Raw genomic sequence first — 23,621 nt, 5'->3', positions numbered from 1 at the left:
TGTAATATATTTATATTGTTTTAAGCCACTAAATGCATGCTAATTTGTTGGAGAAATAGAATTCTGAAAGGAGCGTTCTGGCTGCTCTGTTGCGGATAGACTGTGGGGGGCCTGGGGTGGAGGCAGTGAGATCAGAGGGGAGGCTTTGCGGTGGCCTGGGGCAGAGGTGATGGTGGCTTGGAGCAGGGTGAGGGCTGAGGAGGGGTGAGGAGTGGCAGATTCCAAATATACACCACCTCAAACAGGTAAATAAAACAAGGCTTCTATTTTTTTCTTTTGGTCTTTTCACACTTAGACTGGTACCTACTAGAAGGAACAGCTGAGATGGGGCTGTGGGGGACGTCCTCTTTCAGTGTCCATGGCTTACCCCATCCCAGGCAGTGGACTGCCTCTACCAAATTCCATTTCATTAAGTGACTGCAGCTTAGCTTGGGGAAGGTGCTTGGCTGAGCAACCTACCACACTCCATAGCTTGTACACAGCTACGTAAGTTCCCTTCAGAGCTGCCTGGGACAGGCAGGGATGGTTTTTGACCACCCATCTGGACTTGCCTTTCCTTTTCTCTGCTTTCTGTGGCTCTCGGGGTCTCTCCTCTGCTTCCTTGCTGTGTAGGTATTTGTGTGCATGTCCACCCTTCAAAGATAATCACTGTCTTGTCTTTGTTTTTCCTTCACTGCCTAGAATGGAGCCTGGCTCAAAGAAACTCAATAAATATTTCTGGAATAAATCACTTTCTCTTTGCTCCAGCAAATTTTATTTGCCACATGGATTCTCGGAGCTGAGATACAGACACCAATATGTGCTAAAGAAACTCAATTTATAGGCTCATGCATCTTAAAATGACAAATAAGATTTGAAACACAGCTTCCTGTGTGATCCCTGAGGTACCAAACAGAGAAGTGCACTCCTCAGATTTCCTTCTCACGTGTCTTTCTTTTGTGACTGGGGCTCTTTCCTCTTATTTTGTGACAGGTGGCTTGCTTTCCCTTGGGTGGCCACAATGCGTCTCACGGAGGAAAACTAAACACCTTCCAGCTTCTAGGCTATTATGATCCTTGGGGCAGATACTCATTTTTTTTTTTTTTTCTTTTTGATTGGGGATGCTGTCAAGAGAAGAATGTGACTATTTTCCATCTTTAAGAGAAAGCATTCTGATCTTGGCCCAGTCCATAAAAATGCAATTTTTTTTTTTTTTTTGCTATAGATACTCAAATTGTAGAAGAATGTAGATACAAAAGAACAGATTCTAATTGGCACATATAAGGAAAGTTTCAAAGACAGCAATCAGTTTTGAACAGGAGTTTAGGAGACTACCCTGAGCAATGACTGCCCAAAGTCTCCAAGGAGAAGGCATGCAAGTCCTAGAGGATGGCTCCACAGTGAAGCAGAGACCAGCCCTGGAAGAGATGAAGTCACTGGGCCACAGGGTTTACTGGGATGGGGTGTGTGATTTGAAATACATTCCAGACTACTACATTTGATGGGAGAGGCCTCATCCCTGTCTCCTTGACTTTTGGACCCAGGCACACAGCAATTGCAGTTCCCAGTCATCTCTGCATGGTACCACCATCATTTACCTATGCTTGGAATCTCTTCCCAGCTTCAAGGGAGGCTGTTTGGTGTTTGAATTCTGACTATACTGCATTAGCCTGCTAGGCCTTTGTTTCCACATCTGTAAAGTGGGGCTAATAATAGCATGTACCTAATGGGACTGTTCTGAGGATTAAGGAAATAATGCATGTACTATACTTCATATAATATCTAGCTTTTAACAGGTGCTCAGTGTTAGCTGTTATTGTGATCACTATAACTATTATAGTAAGTCTCAAATTCCAGTTGTGAATCTACACTTACAGAAAGCTACATGCCAAGAGCTTACATAGAGATTTTTTATTAATTTTTACTTCTGCTTTGCATAATCCAGTTTGCATATGCTAGAAGAGGAATGAATTGGTAAAGATTTTATATTTGTTGGTGAAGTTATAGTGAGCCATGGGAGGAATAAAGCTCCCAATAAATCAAATTTTCCAACTATCTGGTCCTGATGAGCAAATTGGCTCAGCCAAGAGGAAAACAAACCCAAGGCCCTTTAGGATTTGTTTGAATCCCCTAACTCTCTTTCCAAGCTTTTTTTGTGAGGACAAGCATAAAAAAAATTATGGGAAGATTTTAAAATCTTGCCTCTATTCTCTTTAGTTTTCTGCTTAAATGTCAATAAGTCCCAGAAGCTGCAGGTCACCATTGGGTTTCAATAGGAAACCCCAATTTGGGACACATATTTTTCAATTGTATCGGAATGTGTTCTTGGAGTCAAGTCAGGAAATCTTGGAGGCTGGGGAACTCTTTTCTTTAAAGTTCTCCCCACTCATTGTTCTTTCCTCATGTCTTTAATGAATTGCTTTGGCTTCCAACCACATGGACCAGATTGTGAAGAATGAAAGAAAATTAAGAAAGGAAAAAGCTTAAGTTATTGATTTAGCTTGAGGGATTTTTTTCTGAGATTTCTGACCCAACCCAAAAAACCCAACTACAATCCCAAACCCCAAATGACACTCCATGTTTGGAGAAATTCTTCAGCTTTTGGATCAGTACCAACCTTGCTCAGGGCATATCAGTCTATGCCATTGGGGTTTTATATAGGGACCCCAAATTCTCCATGGTACTTTATCATTTCATGATTTCAGGGCTCTAAAGCCAAGCGCCTGAAGGCTGTTTTCTAAAAACCACACTTGGTGAAGGATAAAATGCCCTGGAGTTAATTGTAGAAAGACAGTTATGTTTATTAATATGGGACTCATACTTGCTGTGATCACTCATAGGTCCAATAGGACCAAGAGTCCAAGGATTCTTCCCCTTACACTTGGTCTTATGAACAGAGCTCCTGCATTCACTGTCTAGTCTTAAATACTAAGGTGTTATGAATTGTTCACAGACAAACTGATTAAAAAAGGATACATAAATGACCCATTTTCTCTTGCCTATTGAGAGCTGAAAGATAGACAATGTTTAATTTATTATATTATGATGGAGAAGAGCCCAGATTAGGAGTTGGGTGTTGCCTTCAAGGACCTGGAGTAGAATCAATGGGCGTTTGCCAATTTCCACTGAAAATATTCAGAAAATTACTTCAAGATCCTTTTGGGAAATAATATAAGCAACTTTAAGACTATCTTTCCCTGTGTGATTTATTTTTTTCACCTGTTTGCTATTTTTTAGTTTTTATATAAAAAAAGAGTTTTCTGGTATTTTTCTGTTTACAAAGCACTTTCCACACATTTCCTCATTTAATGATTGTAGTACCAAGTGACATTGTTTTACTGAGAAATCAAAGGCAAGGTAAGGTTATAAGTTAAAATGTTCTCATGTAGATAGTTATGAAAGGATCTAGCATCTCATCGCCTCATGATCCAGCCCTCTTTTTCTTAGATGAGGGCTCTTTCATCAAACTCTTATTTTTATGGGCCCCCAAAATCTCTCTAATAGGGTAATAACCTCTTAGTTACAGTTAAACATTTCCAGCATGGTAGTATTATGTCCTTCCCATCTTTTAGACTTGTGTTTTAGTGATCAAGCAACACTTTTGGATGTTCTGGATGTATCTTATCTTTCCCAATGGAAAGACAAGCATAAGTGGATACTAGTTTTTTTTTCTTTTTTTTTTTAAATCTTAAACCAGACGTGACTCTAACAAGCCATCAGCCCTATCAGATAATTATTTTGGGAGAAGGTAGGGAGCTATAGGTTAATTACCCTGAAACTGGGTTATTCATTTTGGTAAATGATCTCTAACATTTAACTGATTTATAAATGACCACTTCCTAAAATAAATGAGATATTTTTATTTAGTTATCTTGGGGAATGTAACTGGTAGACATGATGACTCAAAGATAAGCATTCTGTGAGTGCTTCACTGATATTCTGTTTGGTTGAAGAAGACATCAAATTATATTGGCTTTTATGATTTGGGGGAGTGTAGGCTATTTCTATCTTCCTATATAGAGTTGGACTGTGAAGGCTTAACTGCCTACTTTTCTATATTCTGGAGCAGATTTTAAACAAGTGTCTAAGATAACCCTGCCTCTGCTGATGGCTAGTCTCTTGGATCACTGGAATGATGAAGGATGGCATCCTTCCCATCTAAGCACATGTCTTTGTTAGGCTCCTTACCTGTCACAAAATGATGCTAACACCATTACCAACTTGATCTTCTGTTTTCTATGGGTCTTGTACTCGTGCAGCAACACAGTGTAGCAGTTCTCCAGGTAATTTCCAGGAATTTTAATCTCATGATCACCTAGTATTTAGCACAAGTGCAGTTGAGAGAAATAATAATTAGAACGATTGCTTGAAGGACATATAGCTTATTTATTCATTTGAATATCCTAAAATACATTCCTGGATTTAATTGGATCAGCAGAGAATGAGTACAGACACTATCATTGGCCCATCTGAATTGTGCTTTGGGATGATATCCCTAGGGTTGTTACAAAACACACCTCTAAAAAACTCATTTTATGTTCTTTATATTAAACAATGACTTCTACAGGAGAATTTCTTACAGAAATTAATGTCTGCGCCAAGAACTGGTAATAATTGTACTTTTTCTGAGAGATTAGTTTATTATTAATTACCTAACAGATTTTGTGAAATAAATGGCAACAGACAGGCATTCCCTTTTTCTGGAAAATTTGTGGTCCACCTGAAGCAGGTGTGTGGGACATTGTGCCATGCATTTTTATTATCCATCTTGACTCCAGTTGATCATCACCCTTGCATCTATATTTTCTTCCACTTTACATTTAAAATTTAAACTATTATTTTTCCTGTTGTACATTCTAGAGTAGTTGTTTTGAAGTTTATGTAAACACTCTTGCATGTCTGAAAATGTTTGTGTTTCTCCATCATACTTGATTGATTATTTGGCTGGGTATAGAATTCTACATTCAAAAACATTTCTCCTTAAAACTGAAAGGCTTCACTCCGATGTCTTCTAGCATCCTTTGTGCTGATGAGAAATTTCATGCTGATCTGATTCTTGTGTTTTAGGATAACCATTTTTTTCCTTCTGGAAGTTTTTAGAATTTTCTGCGTGTTCTTGGGGCTCAAAATTCTATGATGATCTGTGGGTCCATTTTCTTTCATTTTGATTGGCACTTGGTGGCCCTTTCACAATGAAAAGTTATGTCTTAACTCTGGTGCAGGGAAGTTTCCTTCCGCTTATTTGATTATTTTCTCCTATCCATGGTTTATGTTCCCTTCTCTTAAGTTTTCTTTTCACATTTTCTTCCTCTTTGTCATTTTGATATACATTTTAAGAGATTTCTTCAATCTTGTCTTCCATCCTGTCCATCCTACTCTACAGTATGTCCATTAAATATTTTTAATTTCCAGGAACTCTTTCTTCTTCTCTGTTTTCTTTGCTCATATCAGCTTGCTCGTGGTTTCATGGATGCCACGTTTTCTTAAATATCTTTGAGGTACTAATTAGAATTAAAAAGAAAAACTGACCCCTTTTCTCTCCCTGTCTTCAGGATTATCTCTTTCCCTTGGATCTTTCTTCTTTGTGCTGTTGGTTTTCCTCGGAATATCTTTATCTATGAAGGACTAGATAGATTAGTGCAGTTGTGAAGGTCTTTTTCCTTGCAATGCCTCTCTTTCAAACAGAAGGGCTAGCGAGTAATCTGCCGACAGAGAGGCTTTTCTGTGGGTTAGTCCTGCAGTCAGGCGAATCCCACAACCGCTTCAGGAAGACAGGCTTTATTAGGGGTAGAGTTCGCTTATAGTTGCTGTGGAGGCTCAGAGCTGCTTCCATCTTAGACCCAAACACACACCTTTGGTTTACTCCTCTGGCATGTTGGCTACTCTCTTTCATGGGCAAAGGAGGGACTGTGGGAGGGTCCAACTGGCTCAGTTATTATTTGATGAGTCTGATGATACTCTATAAGTAAGGTGATCATATAATTCATCATCCAAACTGAGACACTTCTGAGAGTGAAAAGGAACCCCAGTAACTATTTTGCCAAGATAATAGGCATTAAACTGGGCTGTCATCCTCTCTGTAAACATAGTCTCAGTCTTATGTTTACTGACTCTGACTTTGGAGCTGTTCTGGGGCTCCACTGGGAAGCTCTCTCTTCTAATTCTTTTGGCTGGAGTTATTCATATCTTTTTTTCCCCAGTCATAATGATCCCATCTGCTTTCTATTTTATTTTCTAGGCTTTCTTCAAAATTTGTAAGCCTCCACTAGCCACTATTGTTTTCCAGCACTGTTATGTTTTTATTCTTTAAAAAAAAAACACCCATATTTTTCTGTAATTTCAGTTAGACCCGAGAAGGAAGGGAGGGAAAAGGCATACTTAGTTTGCCATCTTAAATGGGTAGCCCTTTTAACTCTTTCCCTCCACTTTGAACATGTTGGCTTACTATAGTTTAGACATCCTTATGTCTCACTTTACTCTTTTTTTGGAAATGGACAGACTCAGTGATAATTGTGCAGGAATAAGCCCCTTGGTGACTACTTTCCTTTCATTCTCACATCTGGAAGTGTCCCACGATGCCTGTGAAATATCGGGCATTAGGTCATGGAACCTCTGAGCTATTCTCAGTGGGAGTTGTTATGGGGGATTTGTTTTCAGCTTCCTCTTTTTGCAGGATGTGACTTATTGCCAAGAGGGGTTTATATCCCCCCATGCGCTATGGTAGCACATGGGAAAAGGTTAATCCCCACAAACATAATTCAGGCCTTGCATAGTTACGTTAAATGGATAAAACTGTAGAGATTTAGAACCAAAGTCAAAATTTTGTAGAGCTTAATTGAAGGGCTATACAATCTGCCAGAATTAATCCACGAAGACTCAGTTCAGAAAGGCAATAATTATTGGAAGTACAGAAGCAAAGGCTGTGGCTTAATAACAAGGATTTAGAAACAAAAGGAGGACTTCCTGGCTCTAATCAGGTCTTGTGGTGCAAAAGCAATTTGGACACCCAGAGAAGGATCCAAATTGACCGACCGTAGAAATGACTTGGCTGCTTTGGGAAAGGGCTAGTCCCAATCCTCGTGGAGTGTGGTTACACGCAGACGCTGGACAAGATGGTTCCTACGTGGTTCATCAAGTCAAGATTCTGGTGTTTGGAGTCCGTAAAATTAGGTACAGAGCTATAGAATTCTGCTCTTGGACGTGCCTCATACAAGTGTGAAATTTAAAAAGGATCACCCTCTGCATGTATGTGATCTAGGCTAAAGCCAATTAATATACAAATTAGCATATCCGATTTTGATTCATTGCTAAAGTTTATCTATCAATTAGATGCAGCAGGTTAACCTTTTGCCATGCAGAAATATCCACTCCACCAATAATATTCACTATTTTTTTGCCAGCAGTTTTACTACTCCTAGGTTAAGGCAGGGCTACATAAATAAATTATTTAGCTTTTTAAGCTTTTAAGTTCTCTTACCGTCCTAAGCACCATTCTGGGCTTTGGTATTTCTGCTCTTTGTTGGGAAATCAGCAAGAAAGAGAAGGGTGGTGCTTTTATAGCCAGGATTCGAAATGTTTCTTTCAGGTGGGTGGTTGGTTGAGAGGTTGCTTCTGGGTGGGTTCTGGATTTCAGAGTGATGCACATTAGGAGCAAGCCCACTTAGGTGGCATCAGCTGTTGACATCAGTCCAGTATTGTTCATAGCAGCAATTTGGCTGAGCCAGGCTGGAAAATAGGAGCAATCACAGGGAACTGGCTTTATTAGATAGGCAAGAAGGCAACCACATAGGTGGATACCAAATAGACAAAACACTCTCCAATGGTGGAAACTCAACTGTAACCAAAGGAAGGGTGTCATTTGTCAGGAGCATCCTTAGAGGTGACCTTCAGACTTGGGAGTTGAGGGGGGCTATGTAGACATTTCTATTTCTCCTGGACTTTTGGGAAAAATTGGTTCTTATAATTCATGGTGCCTGGCATAAGTAGGGGCAGGTGCTAAAATATTTTCCTTTTTTCTTCTCTCTCTCTTCGTCTCCCTCATCTCCTTTCTACTTCCAGCTCTTCTTCTCTTCACTTTCCTCTTGCTCTTCCCTTTTCCATCCTTAACATGTGTCTCCAAGTTACTTTCTTTTTTTTTGAGACAGAGTCTCACTCTGTTGCCTGGGCCAGACTGCCATGGTGTCAGCCTAGCTCACAGCAACCTCCAACTCCTGGGTCAAGCGATCCTTTTGCCTTAGCCTCCCCAAGTAGCTGGGACTACAGGCATGTGCCACCATGCCTGGCTAATTTTTTCTATATATTTTTAGTTGGCCAATTAATTTGTTTCTATTTTTAGTAGAGACGGGGTCTCATTCTTGCTCAGGCTGGTTTCAAACTCCTGACCTTGAGCCATCTTCCCGCCTTGGCCTCTCAGAGTGCTAGGATTCCAGGCATGAGCCACCATGCCCGGCCTCCAAGTTACTTTCCACCATCCTGTCTCCTTTCTCTCTGTGGTTGTAGGTACCTTCTGTAGGCTCAGACTCTTACCCCAGTGTCTACACTTTTATCACCTGTCACTTACTCAGTTGGAGAACTGTGGGATTAAGGGAATCCTGGGTGAGATAGTCATATCACTTTCCTTGATATCCAGCATGGACATCTGGTGGTTACTTTGCTGACTTTCTTCCCTTATATTTCATTATTCCATCATAAACCTTTGGTCAACTCTGGTAGGAACTCTCCAGTAAACATGGAGCAAGAGCTTGTTACCCTTACCACAAACTGGTTCTTCTGGGGCACTGTCTTTTCTTGCTCTCTGCAAATCTTTATTTCGGCACTATCATAATCTTTGGTTTTTTTGTCCTTTTATATTGCCATTTGCAGTGGTGTTTACATTTGATTTCAGAAGAGATTTTATTCTTTGATCACTTCCAGCTAAAAGCAGATCTCAGTCTCCTGATCATGTGGCATTCCTCTCGATATACCTGGGTTGCTTACAAATACCACATTTAGGTCTATGATCATAAGGTTGGTGACCTCACTGGCTACTTCTGCATGGTTTTATTTGGTTACATTATATTGTGTGATTTGGAGCAAAAGCAAAAAAAATTCTTCCCAGGATGCATGTTGACTTCCAGTGCCTCTTTCTCCTTTAGGAACTACTGGAAGGTAAGAAAAAGGGTCTTTGCCGAGCTGAAGGGATGTAGAAATTGGAGACACATAATGTTTTGCTTTATGGTTGGCATCAGAAAGACAATGAAAAATATTTCAGCTTTCCATTTGAGGAATTCCAACACTTGGTCCAACATTTAGGCTGCAAAAAGCCAATGCCCTTCAAATTTTAAAGGAAAGAATTCTTACAACCTTGACAACAATTGAAGTAACCTAAGTGATGTTATTTTAATGAGTTATATGTTTCTGTGGGCCTAAAATTTAATTTTATACCTGATTTCTCTTTCTGTCTAGAAGTGGAACGGATAGTGAAAGCCAATGACCGAGAATATAATGAAAAGTTTCAGTACACGGTGAGTAAAACACACGTAGCACATACATGTTAGGGTAGGTCTTACCTTAAGGACAGTGGGATTCATGTCTTCTAGAACTTCAAGACCTCTCTAAAAACTTTCTTTGTTGACCCATTTTAACAACACGGGGCCATACATTTCCATAAATACAGATCTTAGTAATGTTTACACATTTATTTCTCTCCTGCACTAAGTGGTTGGCATGTTTATAGGCATGGAGAGATGATAAAATATCTTCTTTCTGAAGAATCGATGCTTAGTTCATTTTGCTGCCCAGTTGGGTAGTAGAATACATAGGAATAATATGAAAATTGGCCTTTTTGGTCATACTTGGTGATGGAAGTAATGATAGTAGCCAATGGTCAATGGATGGCATCAGGTATTTTCTCTAAGCAATTCAGGCTAAATGTGGAAAAGTAAGAGAAAGTTCCCAGGTCCTGAATGATTCTAATCAGGTGAGAATGATTAGCTTAAGTGGGTGGAATTTAAGCTTGTACTGAACTTTTTCATTTTTTTTAATGAGGATTTTCTTCATTTACATAATAAATATTTATTGTGTGTCTACTAAGTGATGGGCACTGTTCTAGGAACTTGGGATACATTAGTGAACAACTTTGCCGATTATATCATGGGCCCTCATGAAGATCTTATCCTTTATGGCTCAACCTAAGTCACCACATGGAATCTTTTCTAAGCGCTAAGATAAATAACTTGTAGAATTGCTTCTGTAGGTGCCATGTGGCCTGTAAGACCTGTTAAATGATTAAGTGTACCAGCATATTTAATGAAAGAAAGTCTAAATTCAAAGAGGGATTTGATGGCCACAGACATATGAGAGTCACAGGGGCAAATTTGGCAATGTCCATTAAGCCCTGGCCAGAGGAGACAGAGTTTTGGTCAATGAGTTTTTAGTATTTTGTTCCTATTGGCAGGCCTTTCCCACATATGGAGATGGATGCATTGGATTATTGTTGCCTGATACTGTTAATATTCAGCAGAGGCAGCTAACAACTCCTTTTGCCTCATGCTGTGCTAGTCATGCAAACTTGGGTTATAATTTGATTTTCAATGTAGGTTTCCCTACAGGGATTCAGTATGCTATCTCCACGACAGATTTCTCATTGTAAAACGATATATTGGCACTCTGATTGTAGTCGTCAGTCTTGTAAGCTTGGTTAAAGTAAGCCTGCTCTTGAGAGAAGGAATCCCTCTCTGGAGGCTGATAATAAACATGCTTCTTAGCTTGGGAGAAGGAGGGACTATAATTCCCCAAGGTGATAAGCGCCACTCTGCGTGGCCTCCTGACCTGTGGCCCCTCTGCTCAACACCAGACTTGCTTGGCCCATGCTTTTCCATCCATTCTACAGGCAATCCTTTAACTGTACACAATGACCCTTGAAAACCTTGACCATTAAATCCCGAATCAGAGGACTAGATACGTGTATGTTTTAAGACCTTAGGGGAAAAAAATCCCAGTAATAACTCATCTGCTATGGGGTAATTATGCATTTAAGCACTTGGCTATGTTTACTGTTTGCCAGTATATGACAAGTGTAACGAGTATTTTCATTCTGTAAGTAATAGCCCCACAAGGAAAGCCTTATTTTTTGTGTGTTTTGTAGAATGACGCAGTCTTTTCTATTTGCAGTTATTTTTACTTAATTTATGAGATATTTCAAACTTGCAGAGAAGTAGGGGAAATATTATGACACCATGTACCCACCACCCGGATTGAATAGATGTCAACAATTTGCCATGATTGCTTCCGATCTTTCTTTCCTTCAAACGTAAAAATATGCTAATGATACAGAGATGGTTTTCTCTTGAACGTTCACGATATTGAGCAAAAGCACACACATATGTGGCTGTAGCTGTTTTCTGTTGGTTTCTTGAATAAGGACAAGGCAGTAGAACAGTATCCTTTGGCCACAGCAGATTGAACAAGGCAGGTCTCTCTCTGAATTAAAACATACCAAGAAATAAAATAAAATCCGTTATGGACTGGCAAAACCAAGAGTGATAACAAAAGTTGACGAAGGAAAGCTACAGAGCAGAGGAGGGCACAGTTATCCCAGATGTCATGAGTGCTATTGTGGTTCAGAGGCAATGAGCACCTGTTAGGCTCCCAGAAGGATCCTGGGGCCCTCACCAGACCTGGCTGTGTTGCCTGGATTTGGGAACTCCCAACAGGATGACTGGCAGTGAGCTGTAGGGCCTCTCTCAGCCTCAGTCTGTTCAGCTACAGATTGGGGATAATCAAAGTACCTATTTCATAGAGCTGTTGTAAGGAATAAAGTAGAATAACATACAATGACCCTGTGAACTAGCCTATACAGAGCTGGGATTTGAACCTATGACTATCTAATTTTAAGCTTTTTTTTTTTTTTTTAAAAAAACCACTTCCTAAATGCAATATCCTTTTAAGAACGGCAACGGCCTGGGACCTTTTGCTCAGTCTTGTCCAGCTTTAAAGAATATCACTCCAAATGGAAATGGATTTGGAGGGACCCCAAGAGATCTCAGGGAGAATGCTCATAATAATTGAAGAAAAAAATGTCCAAATGTTTCCACCAACAGCCTGGAAAAGAAATGGGAATAAACTGAAACTTATAAAAAAGATGAAAAGACAAATGATGAAGTACCATCGAATGTAGTAGAATGAGTATTTTGGAATAAGATGAATAATAGTCTGAATCCTTCCTTTCTCTCTTGTTGCTACCTTATGACCTCAATTTATTTATTTCTCTGAGCATAGGTTATACCACCTATGAAATGGGGGGGTAATTTTCCTCATAGTGTTATTTAGTAAAGTCTTAAATTTAATAATTTATATAAAATATTTAATAATGGTAAGACTAGCTAAATTTATTCGATGCTTATTATGTTCCAATTATGTATTAAAATTTCAATCTTCCACGAAACCCACTGAGATGAAGGAGATGGGGCTCCATTTAGTAACTTGTCTCAATCACACAACTAAAAGGTGGCCAACCTGGAAGTCTAATTCAGATTGGCCATATTTGAAGGCCTTTTCTCATGATGGCATATTGCTTTTTTGACCAATCTTGGCACACAAACAAAGAACAACAAAAACAACAAAACAAAATCAAAATAAAAAAAACCAATCAACCAACCAAACAAACCAAAAAAAACCAAACCTCAATCTCATCCCCTTCCCTCACATACCCACTGGTAAAGTTTTTATACTCTAAAGACAAAGGTAGATAAAGGAGTTATAAAATTTTAACCATGTGGGGCTAAGAATAACCTTAAATCTTACCCTTAGCTTTTGAAGATGAGAATTGGAGAGAAAAAGATACACACAACTCAGATAAATGGTGTGATTTCTATAAACATTCAGCCTGCCAAGCAAACATTTCTCTTTGATGGCTGAAGGAAGATATTTCAATACCTAGAGAACCTTCATTTATCAGCAAACCCTAAAGCTCCAAAGGACATTGTAGGACATAGCACAGGCTTAAAAATGATCCAAAGCACTTTTGAGAGATAAAGGGCTTAGAACATAAACAAAAGACATGGTTAATGGTTCTAAGTAAAATTAATTGGTAAATTAGACATGCTATCATGGCAACTGGAAAGTGGGAAACATAAAATTACAAGAGGGATGTAGACTGCCAAGACGCGGAAAACAAAATGGGACCGACTGGAGAGTGAAGAGAGAGTGGGCCAAGTGCTAGAATTATTATTCCCATTAGAAGGGAGTTCAAAGTTCTCTTGGTTAATATTAGGAATGAATAATAGGAGTAATGAAAATAGTTGTATTATGTTAATGTTCAAAATGTTAGAAAAATCGCAAGAGTGAGCCAGACAGCCAGATTCACTATCCCTAGTAAAAGAAGTTCTCTAGTAAAAGAAGTTCAAAGTCAATGGTAGAAGTAGAGACAACAGTTGTAGTTGTATTAAAATTTGTTGATGTCAATTGTCCTAAAAAGTGTTAGCTTAATTGTAGGTATTTTCTGACTTTGTTAAAAAATGAATGACGATGGAAAACATTGGTTCCCAGTGGTTCCTGTTCTCTCTTTCTTTCACATAGGCATAGGCATGGCCTCCATTCAATTCTCTTGAACTTAAACAGAATTTCAGAAGGGAGATGAGAAACTTATCTTGCCTCAAACTCAGAAACTTTAGGAGAGCTGAATATTTAATAAATTTTATCTGATTATATTTCATGTGCAAAGGTAGATGGGAACTTTCTAAAGATTTTTTTTTTTTTCCTGAGTTGAATTATTGCTCCTTTTCAGGAAGTGAACAGGCTTATATAAGTTGGTGAAGATTTAATCAGATAGTTTTGCATGTTTATAAAGAAGGCCTTCCATCCAAAAATTATGATTCGAACACTATAATTGATTCCTAGAATCTTAAAATGCCTTGTTGTATCATGGTTATTGGATGGAATCCACTGTTGCTCTCATGATATTTGTGATTGGTAGAACAACGCCCATTTGGGTTTTCCAAAGCGTTCCTTCAGAACAACAAGCCCAGCAGGCATTGCTACAACAGCGCTGCTAAGACTTCCTTCAGCATAAACCCCTTTCATTTCCCTTCTACCCATTTAAACGGGGCTTCGTATGCTTCCACAGTCACTTCTTGTTTCTTTTAACTCAGAATCTAAGTGGTTAAGAGTGGACTAGAAAAATATGGTCCACCGTCATTCCTAGTGTGTGAGCTTAGACGGTCACCGGACCTCTTTAGCACCACATTGTAATGATGTGTCTGTGTTTCTCTGAGAAAAGTCTGGCCTCCCAGTAAAATTCCACGTTCCTGTGTGTGTGGGCAAATAGATGATTCATTGTCCCCTTTTTATAGAAATAAAAATGATTTTCAAAATTCAGTAGTCACAAGGTACCTGCTCTATACCCAACGGCATGTGTGTTTGTTATTTACTTACCAAAAAGGATTAGAGGCAATGTACAAAAAGCATATACAGCTCAAAGGGTAAAAATACACAAGAAAAATGGTATGGACGAGGTATTTTTAGGGGGGTCCCAAAGTGCATTCTAGAAGGACCTGTCTGCTTAGACTAGCAGTGTGTTGAGTGTGACTACGGTTATTAAGAAAGGGGGTCAAATTCTGCTTTCCACCTTCAAGGAGCATATATAGTTTACCCAGGAAGAGAAGCCCACTAGAATGAACCTAATAATAGGTAAAAATGAAAAAGTGATGAGAAATTCTAATTGTGTGATGTGGCCTATAAACGTCAGGGAAAGGGGAGCACAACATGAGTGAAAACATTTGAGGCAGTTTTGCCTAGGAAATGATTCCAGCTTTGTTTGCTTATTTGTACCAAGCAAGCAGAGGCATGAGCAAAAGCCTGTAACTGGACCTAATTTGAAGTGAGGGTGTGTCATGGGAAATTGTAGCTCAAGTAGGTGAGACCAGACTGTTTACAAGAATTTAAATAGGAGGCAAGAGGCTGTCAGGAGCTGGGGAGTCACAAAGTGAAAAGGGACTGTTTGCCTTCCAGATTAAGTAGGCCACATTCCCATTAAAAAGGGGACAATGAATGGAAATGCCCAGGTTTATATGGAACAGAACTTGGGCGCGGTGAGAGCTGTAGATTTGGGAATAGCTGTTGTAAGGAGATACTTAAAGCTGGGAGAAAAATGGAACTTATTAAGGAGAGATGGCTGAGATGGGAGGTGTGGGAGTGGGAAGTCACGGTGAGTTAGAGTGTGGGAGGGAAGGAGCTTAAGAAGGGGCAGGGTGGTGAGGACTGGGAAGGAAGAGAGAACAGTGGGGTGGAAGTCTTGGGGAGCAGAGCACCTCAAGAGAAAGGAGGTGGTTAACCAGATGGAATGGTGGGTGCCCATGAGCTTATGGAGTAAGGAAATGCATCTTTAATCAGAAGGAAGTAACTGGAGGACCTCAAGAAAGCTTTTTTAATTTTTAAAAAAGTCCAGGTTTGGAAGTCAGAGGCCAGAAAAATAAAAAACCTGTAAAAAAAAGGGAAAAATAGGCTCTATGCCTACTCAATTAAGAATTTGCAATAAAAAGGAGAGAAACAGTATAAAAGCTTTTAGGCTCACTGAAATTTGGAAAAGAATTTTTGAATCGGTCTTCTCACAGATTTTGGCCTTTGAGGTACGTACATAAAATCCACGGAAAGGTAAAATCCTAAATATTTTCTTGGGGCGACTCATGGGATGTCAACATGTCGAGGGACACATCCTAGTCCTGCTTTAATCCTCAGACTGACAGGAAAATTGGATTTCTCTTTCTATTCTTTTCGAGCAGCATAGTGACACGGCCAACATGCCACAGAGCCTCACCAATGGGCCCGATAAGCAGAGCAGTTTGTGCACCAACTGAAGAGTACAGATGATGACAGGCAGTGGGACAAGTTGGAATTAGTCATGCAAAGCGGCAGTCACTTGCGTTTGTTATGTGTTCCTGGTTGTTAGTTGTTGCTTCTTTGTATTGGGGCATCACCATAGTAACAATGGCTTTTTAGCAAACACTGAAAATGACTTCTGTTTTGTGTGCTGTTATTATCTGTGTAAATTATTCTAAGTTCAATATGACAGAGGTTTTTATTTTTTATTTGTAAATAATTTACTTGCAAGAGAAAAGATATTTTTTGGACATCTCTCAAATTCGTTTTCTTTCTGGATTCAAGAGTATAAAGGCATAAATATTTTATCTTTTTGACATTTGATTTGTTTAAATAGTGTTATTCCTTGGCTGAGCATTTATCTGATTTCTTGCTTCCTTAATTTGGCTTGACTGTTATAATCTTTTTTTTTTTTTTTTAGCCTCTGCATTCCTATTCCTAAATGTTCTAAAATAGCACATTAAAGTAATTAAACAATCCCATTAAACTCTAACACTCCAAGGTGTCTGTCTGTTATTTACCTTTTCCAGGTTTGAGATAATTTTAGTATCCTAAACTAGTTCCCATTCCATCTGCTTTGTGAAGTAAATTTTAAGTAAAACCGTACGGATTTGGCTTATTTATTTATTTTTATTTTCTTCATTGCAATGGCAGAAAACTGAATAGCATTCAAGCAATGTGTAATTGGAATTAGAAGAGTGATAATAAGCAATCTTTGACAGTAGAATTTTGGAGCTCTATCATTGATTGGCAATAGTGGAATAAATTTAAGCTAAGACTGAGAAGTGAAAACATGGAATAGGAAGAAAAATAAATTCTTTGTTAAGGGAGAAGTACAAATGGAGTTTCCTTTGTTGGCAAATTGTGTATGAAAGCAATCCATAAATCAACTATGTGTATGACATTGGGCAAAGTCAGTAACAATAGAGAGGTTAACAGAAAAACCACTAACCCCAACGGTCTCAAAGTGGTTTCTAATCTTGTTTTGTAATTATCTTTACTGGACCAAATAGTCTAGTTCTGTGAATCATATTGCTAAAAAATGGTAACTATCATATTTTACATTTTATAGTTGAAAGATTAATCAAATTACTCACATAAAAATGTAGTCTCAAATTCATGTCTAATATTGTGAAACCAGTACTCAGATTACTGTTGTATTTTACATCTGACTCTCTATGTGGTTTCTTTTTTCTTGACAAATACAAATTATCTATATTTATAGTATACAATATGATGTTTTGCAATATGTGTACATTGCAGAATGTGTACATTCATTAAGCTAATTAACATATGCATTACCTCACATACATATCATTTTTTGTGTGTGTGATGAGAACACTTAAAATCTACTCTTATAGCAATTATCAAGAGTACATGATGCAGGTTGGTTACAAAAGTAAGCTACTTAGGCATTAAACTTGAAAACACATTAAAAATGATCCTAGGATTCGGTTAGGGGCTATATATGTGAGTATAAATGTATGCATGTTACATGAATGTGCATGTGTGGGTGAAATTGTTATAAGTATGTATATGTATAGTTTGGCTTGAGTGTTCTGGCTTGAACAGCGAGAGACTGTTCTTTGAGGAGTTAAGCAGAGGACAGCAATCAGACTTATATGTGTAGATTGGTGATTTCAGTCTCTACCAGCTGATACCCTTGACTTCACATCTCTAGCAGCCCTGGTCTGTGTTTTTTGTGTGCTCTTGGGTGTCAATCTTGCTGTGAATCAAGCCCACACCTTACATGTGTGGCTGTTCAGGTGCCACCCATTAATAGATACGTTGTAGACGGTGACATTCTGCACCAGTTGTCTAAAAGTTCTGGGAAGAAGGATTGTTTTTTACCAAAGGGAAAACTTGACTTTGCTGGTACTGTAAGCAAGTTAGCTTAAGTTTGTTGTGGAATCTCAGCATGGAATTATCCTTTAAAGCTTTCCCTTCCAAGTCTCTGTACAGAATTCTAAGGAACAACATAGCCTGTCTGTGCTTACATTCCTCTAGAGGAGGGGAGCTCACTACCTCCTCAAACAGCATTTTCTGTATTTGGATAGTTTTGGTCATTAGACAATTTTTCCATCAATGAAACCAAATTGATATTCCCTTGCTTTATTATCTATTCATTTTAGCTTTTCTTTGGAGGCCAAAGCAGAGCAAACATGTCTCCTCTTTCACGTGACAACCCTTCTGATATTTGTATTTAAAATATCAAAAATGAATTCATTGAGTAGACTAATCTCCAGTATAATCACCTGCTATTCACTTTCTTTTCAAAGAACGTTAGCTTTTCCATGGCCTCTTAAAGTAGGTTCTCCAAAGTCAAACACAATATTCTAGAAGACTATCTTGAAGTAGAGAAAGAATTATGAATGCAGTCTAAGATTGCGTTATCTTTTCAGCCATTGTTGATGTCTATTAATCTAATATTAGTTCCATTTTTATTGTTAGTGACAAGGACTGTGTCACATTTATTTCTGTACCTTTCTTGTCATAGGGCTTGGCACATAACAGGCACTTAATCTGTCATTAAATTATCCCTTTCATTACTGTATCATATGTGGACTTACTGAGCATGTCTTGTACATCTTCAATGATATTTAAACCAATGGGCCAATTGAATCAGAAGCTCTGGGGGTAGAATCAGGCATTTTTTTTAAAAGCTCCCCTGGTGATTCCAATGGGTGGCCAGGATTAAGAATCACTGGTCTAAGTAATAAAAATATTGAACATTGTTAAGGACATAGCCATGTGCCTTATCAGTAGAGACCTCCCTATAGGTTGCTGTTGGGCCATTAATAATTATGTCTTGTTTACTTAACTACTTCCAATTTCTATAACGAACTGTTCTTGCCACCAGCCTGATTTTTCTTTAATTATGTTGGACTATTGCTTTTTGTTTTACTAGCAGAAAGGCTTTTAAAAAATCTATCATAGTGCTGGTTTAGATGACTTATACATGTATGGAGGCAGAAGGATGGAATGAATAATTGAACTTTGAAGATTCCTTTCCAAGTCATGTTTCTATGATTCCTGCAAACCACTTAGTCCCATGCCTTGCTTAGTACTTTAAGTATTTTAAAGACTCTTGTAGACCAAATACCACAAAAATGCCATTGTACTAAGCAAGACATTTTTGAGGTTAGAAGCACAAATGGGCTGAACTTCTTTATAATGTTTTGCAGAGAAAGCATTGTTCAGACTTTTCTAGGTGATAAAATAAACTAAAGGATTATTTGATTTTTTTCTTCTCTCCCTTGCAGTCTGATATGAGAAAATGAATAACTGCGTGTTGTGCTAAATAATGTGAAAAATCCATATTTATGCTAGTGCCTATCTTGCTTTGGCAAAAGTACTTCTCTAGGTTATGTACTGAAAATTGTTGTGTTGTGTTGTGAATTATGAACAATTATAGTAACTCATGTTATTTTCTTATAAATGGAATTGCTTTCTCTCCATGTATTATTTTGTATTTTTTCAGTTGGGCTTATCAGCAATGTATTGAGTAATTATCAAATATTTATCACTTTGGTAAGTTCTTATACTTAAAAAAGTATAAGATGAGGTCTAGGTCCTTTAGAAGTTTTCTATCACCTTGGAATTTTGAGATTATTTCATATGCATAAATTAAATAATAGCATTAGATATTATAAAATTAAGTATGAAAGTACTGTTAGATTTAGAATTAACATTTTCACTATATCTGGGTAAGGAAGACAATTTTCCAGGAAGAGATAAATGTATTTATTTTCTTAAATTTGTTCATATTGGTAATAAATATGTTTTAAAAATATGAAAGAATGGTAAAATACCACATTCTATTTCTGTAATGTAAAAAATCGTCTGATTTGGTTTGAAAAACCTGTCAATTTGTGCTTTGAATCCCTATCTGGATTTAAGGAACCATCAGGCTACTAAAAAAGCCAAGTGCCAGTCACCTTTAAGCCAATCTAAACCTAACCTGGCTTAAGAAAATGATGAGCTCCGGCCGGGCTTGGTGACTCAACGCCTGTAATCCTAGCACTCTGGGAGGCCGAGGTGGGTGGATTGCTCGAGATCAGGAGTTCAAAACCAGCCTGAGCAAGAGCGAGACCCCGTCTCTACTTATTATAAATAGAAAGAAATTAATGCCAAGTAATACATATAGAAAAAATCAGCAAGGCATGGTCACACATACCTGTAGTACCGGCTACTCGGGAGGCTGAGGCAGAAGGATTGCTTGAGCCCAGGAGTTTGAGGTTGCTGTGAGTTAGGCTGATGCCATGGCACTCACTCTAGCCTGGGCAACAAAGTGAGACTCTGTCTCAAAAAAAATAAAAAATAAAAAAATGATGAGCTCATTCAAAAGTACTTCTGGGATATTTTGGAATTGAATGCTTTCAGTATGGAAGGCGGTTATATCTTTTTTGTTTGTTTAATTCAAATGTGAATTAGATATATGATTATTGAAAACAAATATTTAAGATATTTTGACATTAGGGATAGTTCTGAATTTATGTTTTATCAACAAAGAGTTATAAATAAACTCCTGAAACCATTCAGGGTCTATATGCTTTTGCCTGTGCAAATGATGCCTGTATATTTTGGCCACGTACATGGTTTTTTAAAACAAGAATCCCTTCTGTCCCCCTCTTCCTTCTCTTCAGCCTGCCATGTTACCCCTTGCTTCCATATGCCTATGGAGTTTCCTCTATGGTTCTTTTGTGTGAACCAAAACAAAATCTTAAGCCCACCAGACAACTGAATGGACTCCCTCTTGGCCAACGGGACAATTCCTCTTAACCCCTCAAAAACCTTAAAGTTGAGTTGCCAGCCATGAGAAAGGAGGTCAGACACTCCTAGGTATGCTTTGTCCCTTTTGGAGTTATTCTTTGTAATAATAGGATACAAAATAATTAACAAGCCTAAGGCTACATAAGACAAAGGTTAAACAACACCTGCAGGTCATTGATTTACTTAGCAGATCACTTGAGTCTCAGTATGCGTCCAGTGGCTTGTTTCTGTTAACAGATGTCCTTATCTTAACTTAAACCATTCCAAGTGGCAGGCAAAGCCTCATTTCTTAACCAATTACAAATCAAAGAACCTTTAAATTCACCTATAACCTGTAAATCCCCTGCTTTGAGATGTCCTGCCTTTTTGGGCCAAACCAATGTATGCCTTCCATGTATTGATGTATGATTTTCTATGTCATTCCTGTCTCTCTAAAATGTAGAAAAACCAAACTGGAACCTGACCACAGTGAGATCACTTGCTCAAGGCTTCTTGGGTGTGGCTTTCTGGGCCATAGTCATAGGTATTCAGCTCAGAATAAACCCCTTTAAATTATTTTACAGAATTAGGTTCTTTTCCATTGACATTTGTTTTCCAACTTAATGCTTGATCTGATCTTTTTATTTGCCAGAGCTTAAATTGAACATGCCTGAAAAAAGTGTCTGGTTTTTCAATGGTTTTTCTTTTTATCCAATACATTTTTCTTAAAAGATTGAAGGAGAAGTCCAGAAAAATCTATTCATCTGGGTCAAAAGGACATGCTATGTTTATAGTCTAAGTCCCAGAGTGAGGCATTTCAGTGGTCCACCTATGGCATTGATTCAACTCCACAATCTAGTGGGGGAAAGCAAGTACCTCTCAAGGTGCATAATCTAGAGTGCACGCATGGGGCTCTTATGGATTTGTACTAATTTAACTTAATTATTTACATAGGATTCTGAAAAAATTGCATGCAGCCTTTCCTATATCACAGCAGTTTGTGCCTATCAAAACTCTTAGAGGTTATTTAATACTCTCCTTCTTGAAGTGTGGTTTGTATAACTCAGACCAGCATTATTTGTTTTCACCTGGGGCTTGTTAGAGATGTAGACTCCGAGGCCCCACCACAAAACTGCAGGTGTATTACTACATTTTGACAAAACCCCCAAATGATTCATATGTATGTATGAGTTTCAGAAGCACTGGGCTGATTTTAGTTAGTAGTGCCTTGAAGATTTTGGCAAAAGCAAAGGGGTAGGGAGGGAAAACAGCATTTAATTACCAAGCACAGTGCTATAAACCTTACATGTAATATCTCATTTGATCTTACAACTCTGCATGGTACATGCCATCATGCAAATTTACATGGGGAAACTAAGAATTGGAGGGATTAAGAGACTTTTTCAAGATTACTTATTTGATAAACTGTGGAGTCATCTTTGAGATTCAGGACTCCAAGCCCTCATGGTTTCCTAATATCCATTATCTCCTGGGACAATTGATACTCAAGTATTATTTAACTGGATTGTTTTTGGGGTGAACATGACAGAATTTGGGGGAAAAATGTCTTCAAGAAGGTCTTGAAGCTCTCCTGAAATAAGGTTTGCAAGGAGAGTCTTTTTTTTTTTTTTTTTTTTTGAGACACAGTCTCACTTTGTTGCCCAGGCTAGAGTGAGTGCCGTGGCGTCAGCCTAGCTCACAGCAACCTCAAACTCCTGGGCTCGAGCGATCCTTCTGCCTCAGCCTCCCGAGTAGCTGGGACTACAGGCATGCGCCACCATGCCCGGCTAATTATTTTTTTTTTTTTTTTTTTTTTTTTTTTTTTTTTGAGACAGAGTCTCGCTTTGTTGCCCAGGCTAGAGTGAGTGCCGTGGCGTCCTAGCTCACAGCAACCTCAAACTCCTGGGCTCGAGTGATCCTTCTGCCTCAGCCTCCCGGGTAGCTGGGACTACAGGCATGCACCACCATGCCCGGCTAATTTTTTATATATATATCAGTTGGCCAATTAATTTCTTTCTATTTATAGTAGAGACGGGGTCTCGCTCTTGCTCAGGCTGGTTTTGAACTCCTGACCTTGAGCAATCCGCCCGCCTCGGCCTCCCAAGAGCTAGGATTACAGGCGTGAGCCACAGCGCCCGGCCTAATTATTTTTATATACATATCAGTTGGCCAATTAATTTCTTTCTATTTATAGTAGAGACGGGGTCTCGCTCTTGCTCAGGCTGGTTTTGAACTCCTGACCTCAAGCAATCCGCCCGCCTCGGCCTCCCAAGAGCTAGGATTACAGGCGTGAGCCACCGCGCCCGGCTAGGAGAGTCTTTTTAATCTATACAGCATAAATTTAAGGCCTGTGATCTTTCTTGCTACATCTGTAACTCCCTTCTTTATGGCATGTCTGTCTTCCCTCCTTTCCTCCTTCCCAGTGGGAGCTCTTCTTCAGTTCAGAAAATTTCCTAGAAAGCCAGGGGACGCTGTGCGCCATGGCTTTGGCCTGGCCTATGCAGGTGCTTTTCAGAATCCCTGAGTTTCACTTTCCTTACCGAGGGTCCAGGAGAATCGTTGTATAGCCCTGGAAGCCAGTATTGTGAAAATATCTAAAATGGGCTTGACATTTCTGTAGTTACAAATGTCCACATTAACCATTTGGTGAAGGCTAGTTTCTAAGAAAGGCCTCCTCCGCCCCTTCAAGTCCCTTGTCTCATTGATAGCACCACGTGGTTACCGTCAGTGGCAGGGACACAGAACATAGTCTTCTAATCCGATGAAACGCCTCCGGATTCTGTTCCTCCACACCCACCAACTTCTCTGGCTTCTTTCTCGAGAAAACCAACACACTTGCAGAAGGGCCTGGGTGAACTTTGTTTTCTAACCCTTCCCGGAGAGGAAGTGAATTAGGAGGAAGAACATGGAAGAGAAATATGAAGGAGGTGGGGTGAGATGGCTGAGAAGGTTCAGGAACTGCAGGCAGGAGAGCCCCTCATTGATTGATTGATTCATTGATTCATTCAGGAAACAGGAGAAAAGACCTGGTCTGC

General features: G+C 38.9%; 1 protein-coding gene across 9 annotated transcripts in view; it reads left to right on the top strand.

Moving 5' to 3' along the window:
• Positions 1-23,621, top strand: part of ATP8B4 (ATPase phospholipid transporting 8B4 (putative)) — a 224,076-nt gene that overhangs the window by 28,131 nt on the left and 172,324 nt on the right. For 8 of the 9 annotated variants that reach the window (XM_076004353.1, XM_076004354.1, XM_076004355.1 and 5 more), the window contains exon 4: positions 9,424-9,482. The exons of the other annotated variant lie outside the window; for it this stretch is intronic. In XM_076004353.1, the coding sequence (XP_075860468.1) occupies positions 9,424-9,482 (59 nt within the window). The remainder of the gene's footprint in view (positions 1-9,423; positions 9,483-23,621) is intronic. 9 annotated transcript variants of the gene reach the window in all.

The sequence above is a fragment of the Microcebus murinus genome, chromosome 6 (assembly GCF_040939455.1).
Source record: "Microcebus murinus isolate Inina chromosome 6, M.murinus_Inina_mat1.0, whole genome shotgun sequence".
Taxonomy (NCBI): Eukaryota; Metazoa; Chordata; class Mammalia; order Primates; family Cheirogaleidae; genus Microcebus; species Microcebus murinus.
The sequence above is the reverse complement of the archived record's forward strand: the minus strand, read 5'-3'. Positions and strand labels throughout refer to the sequence as shown.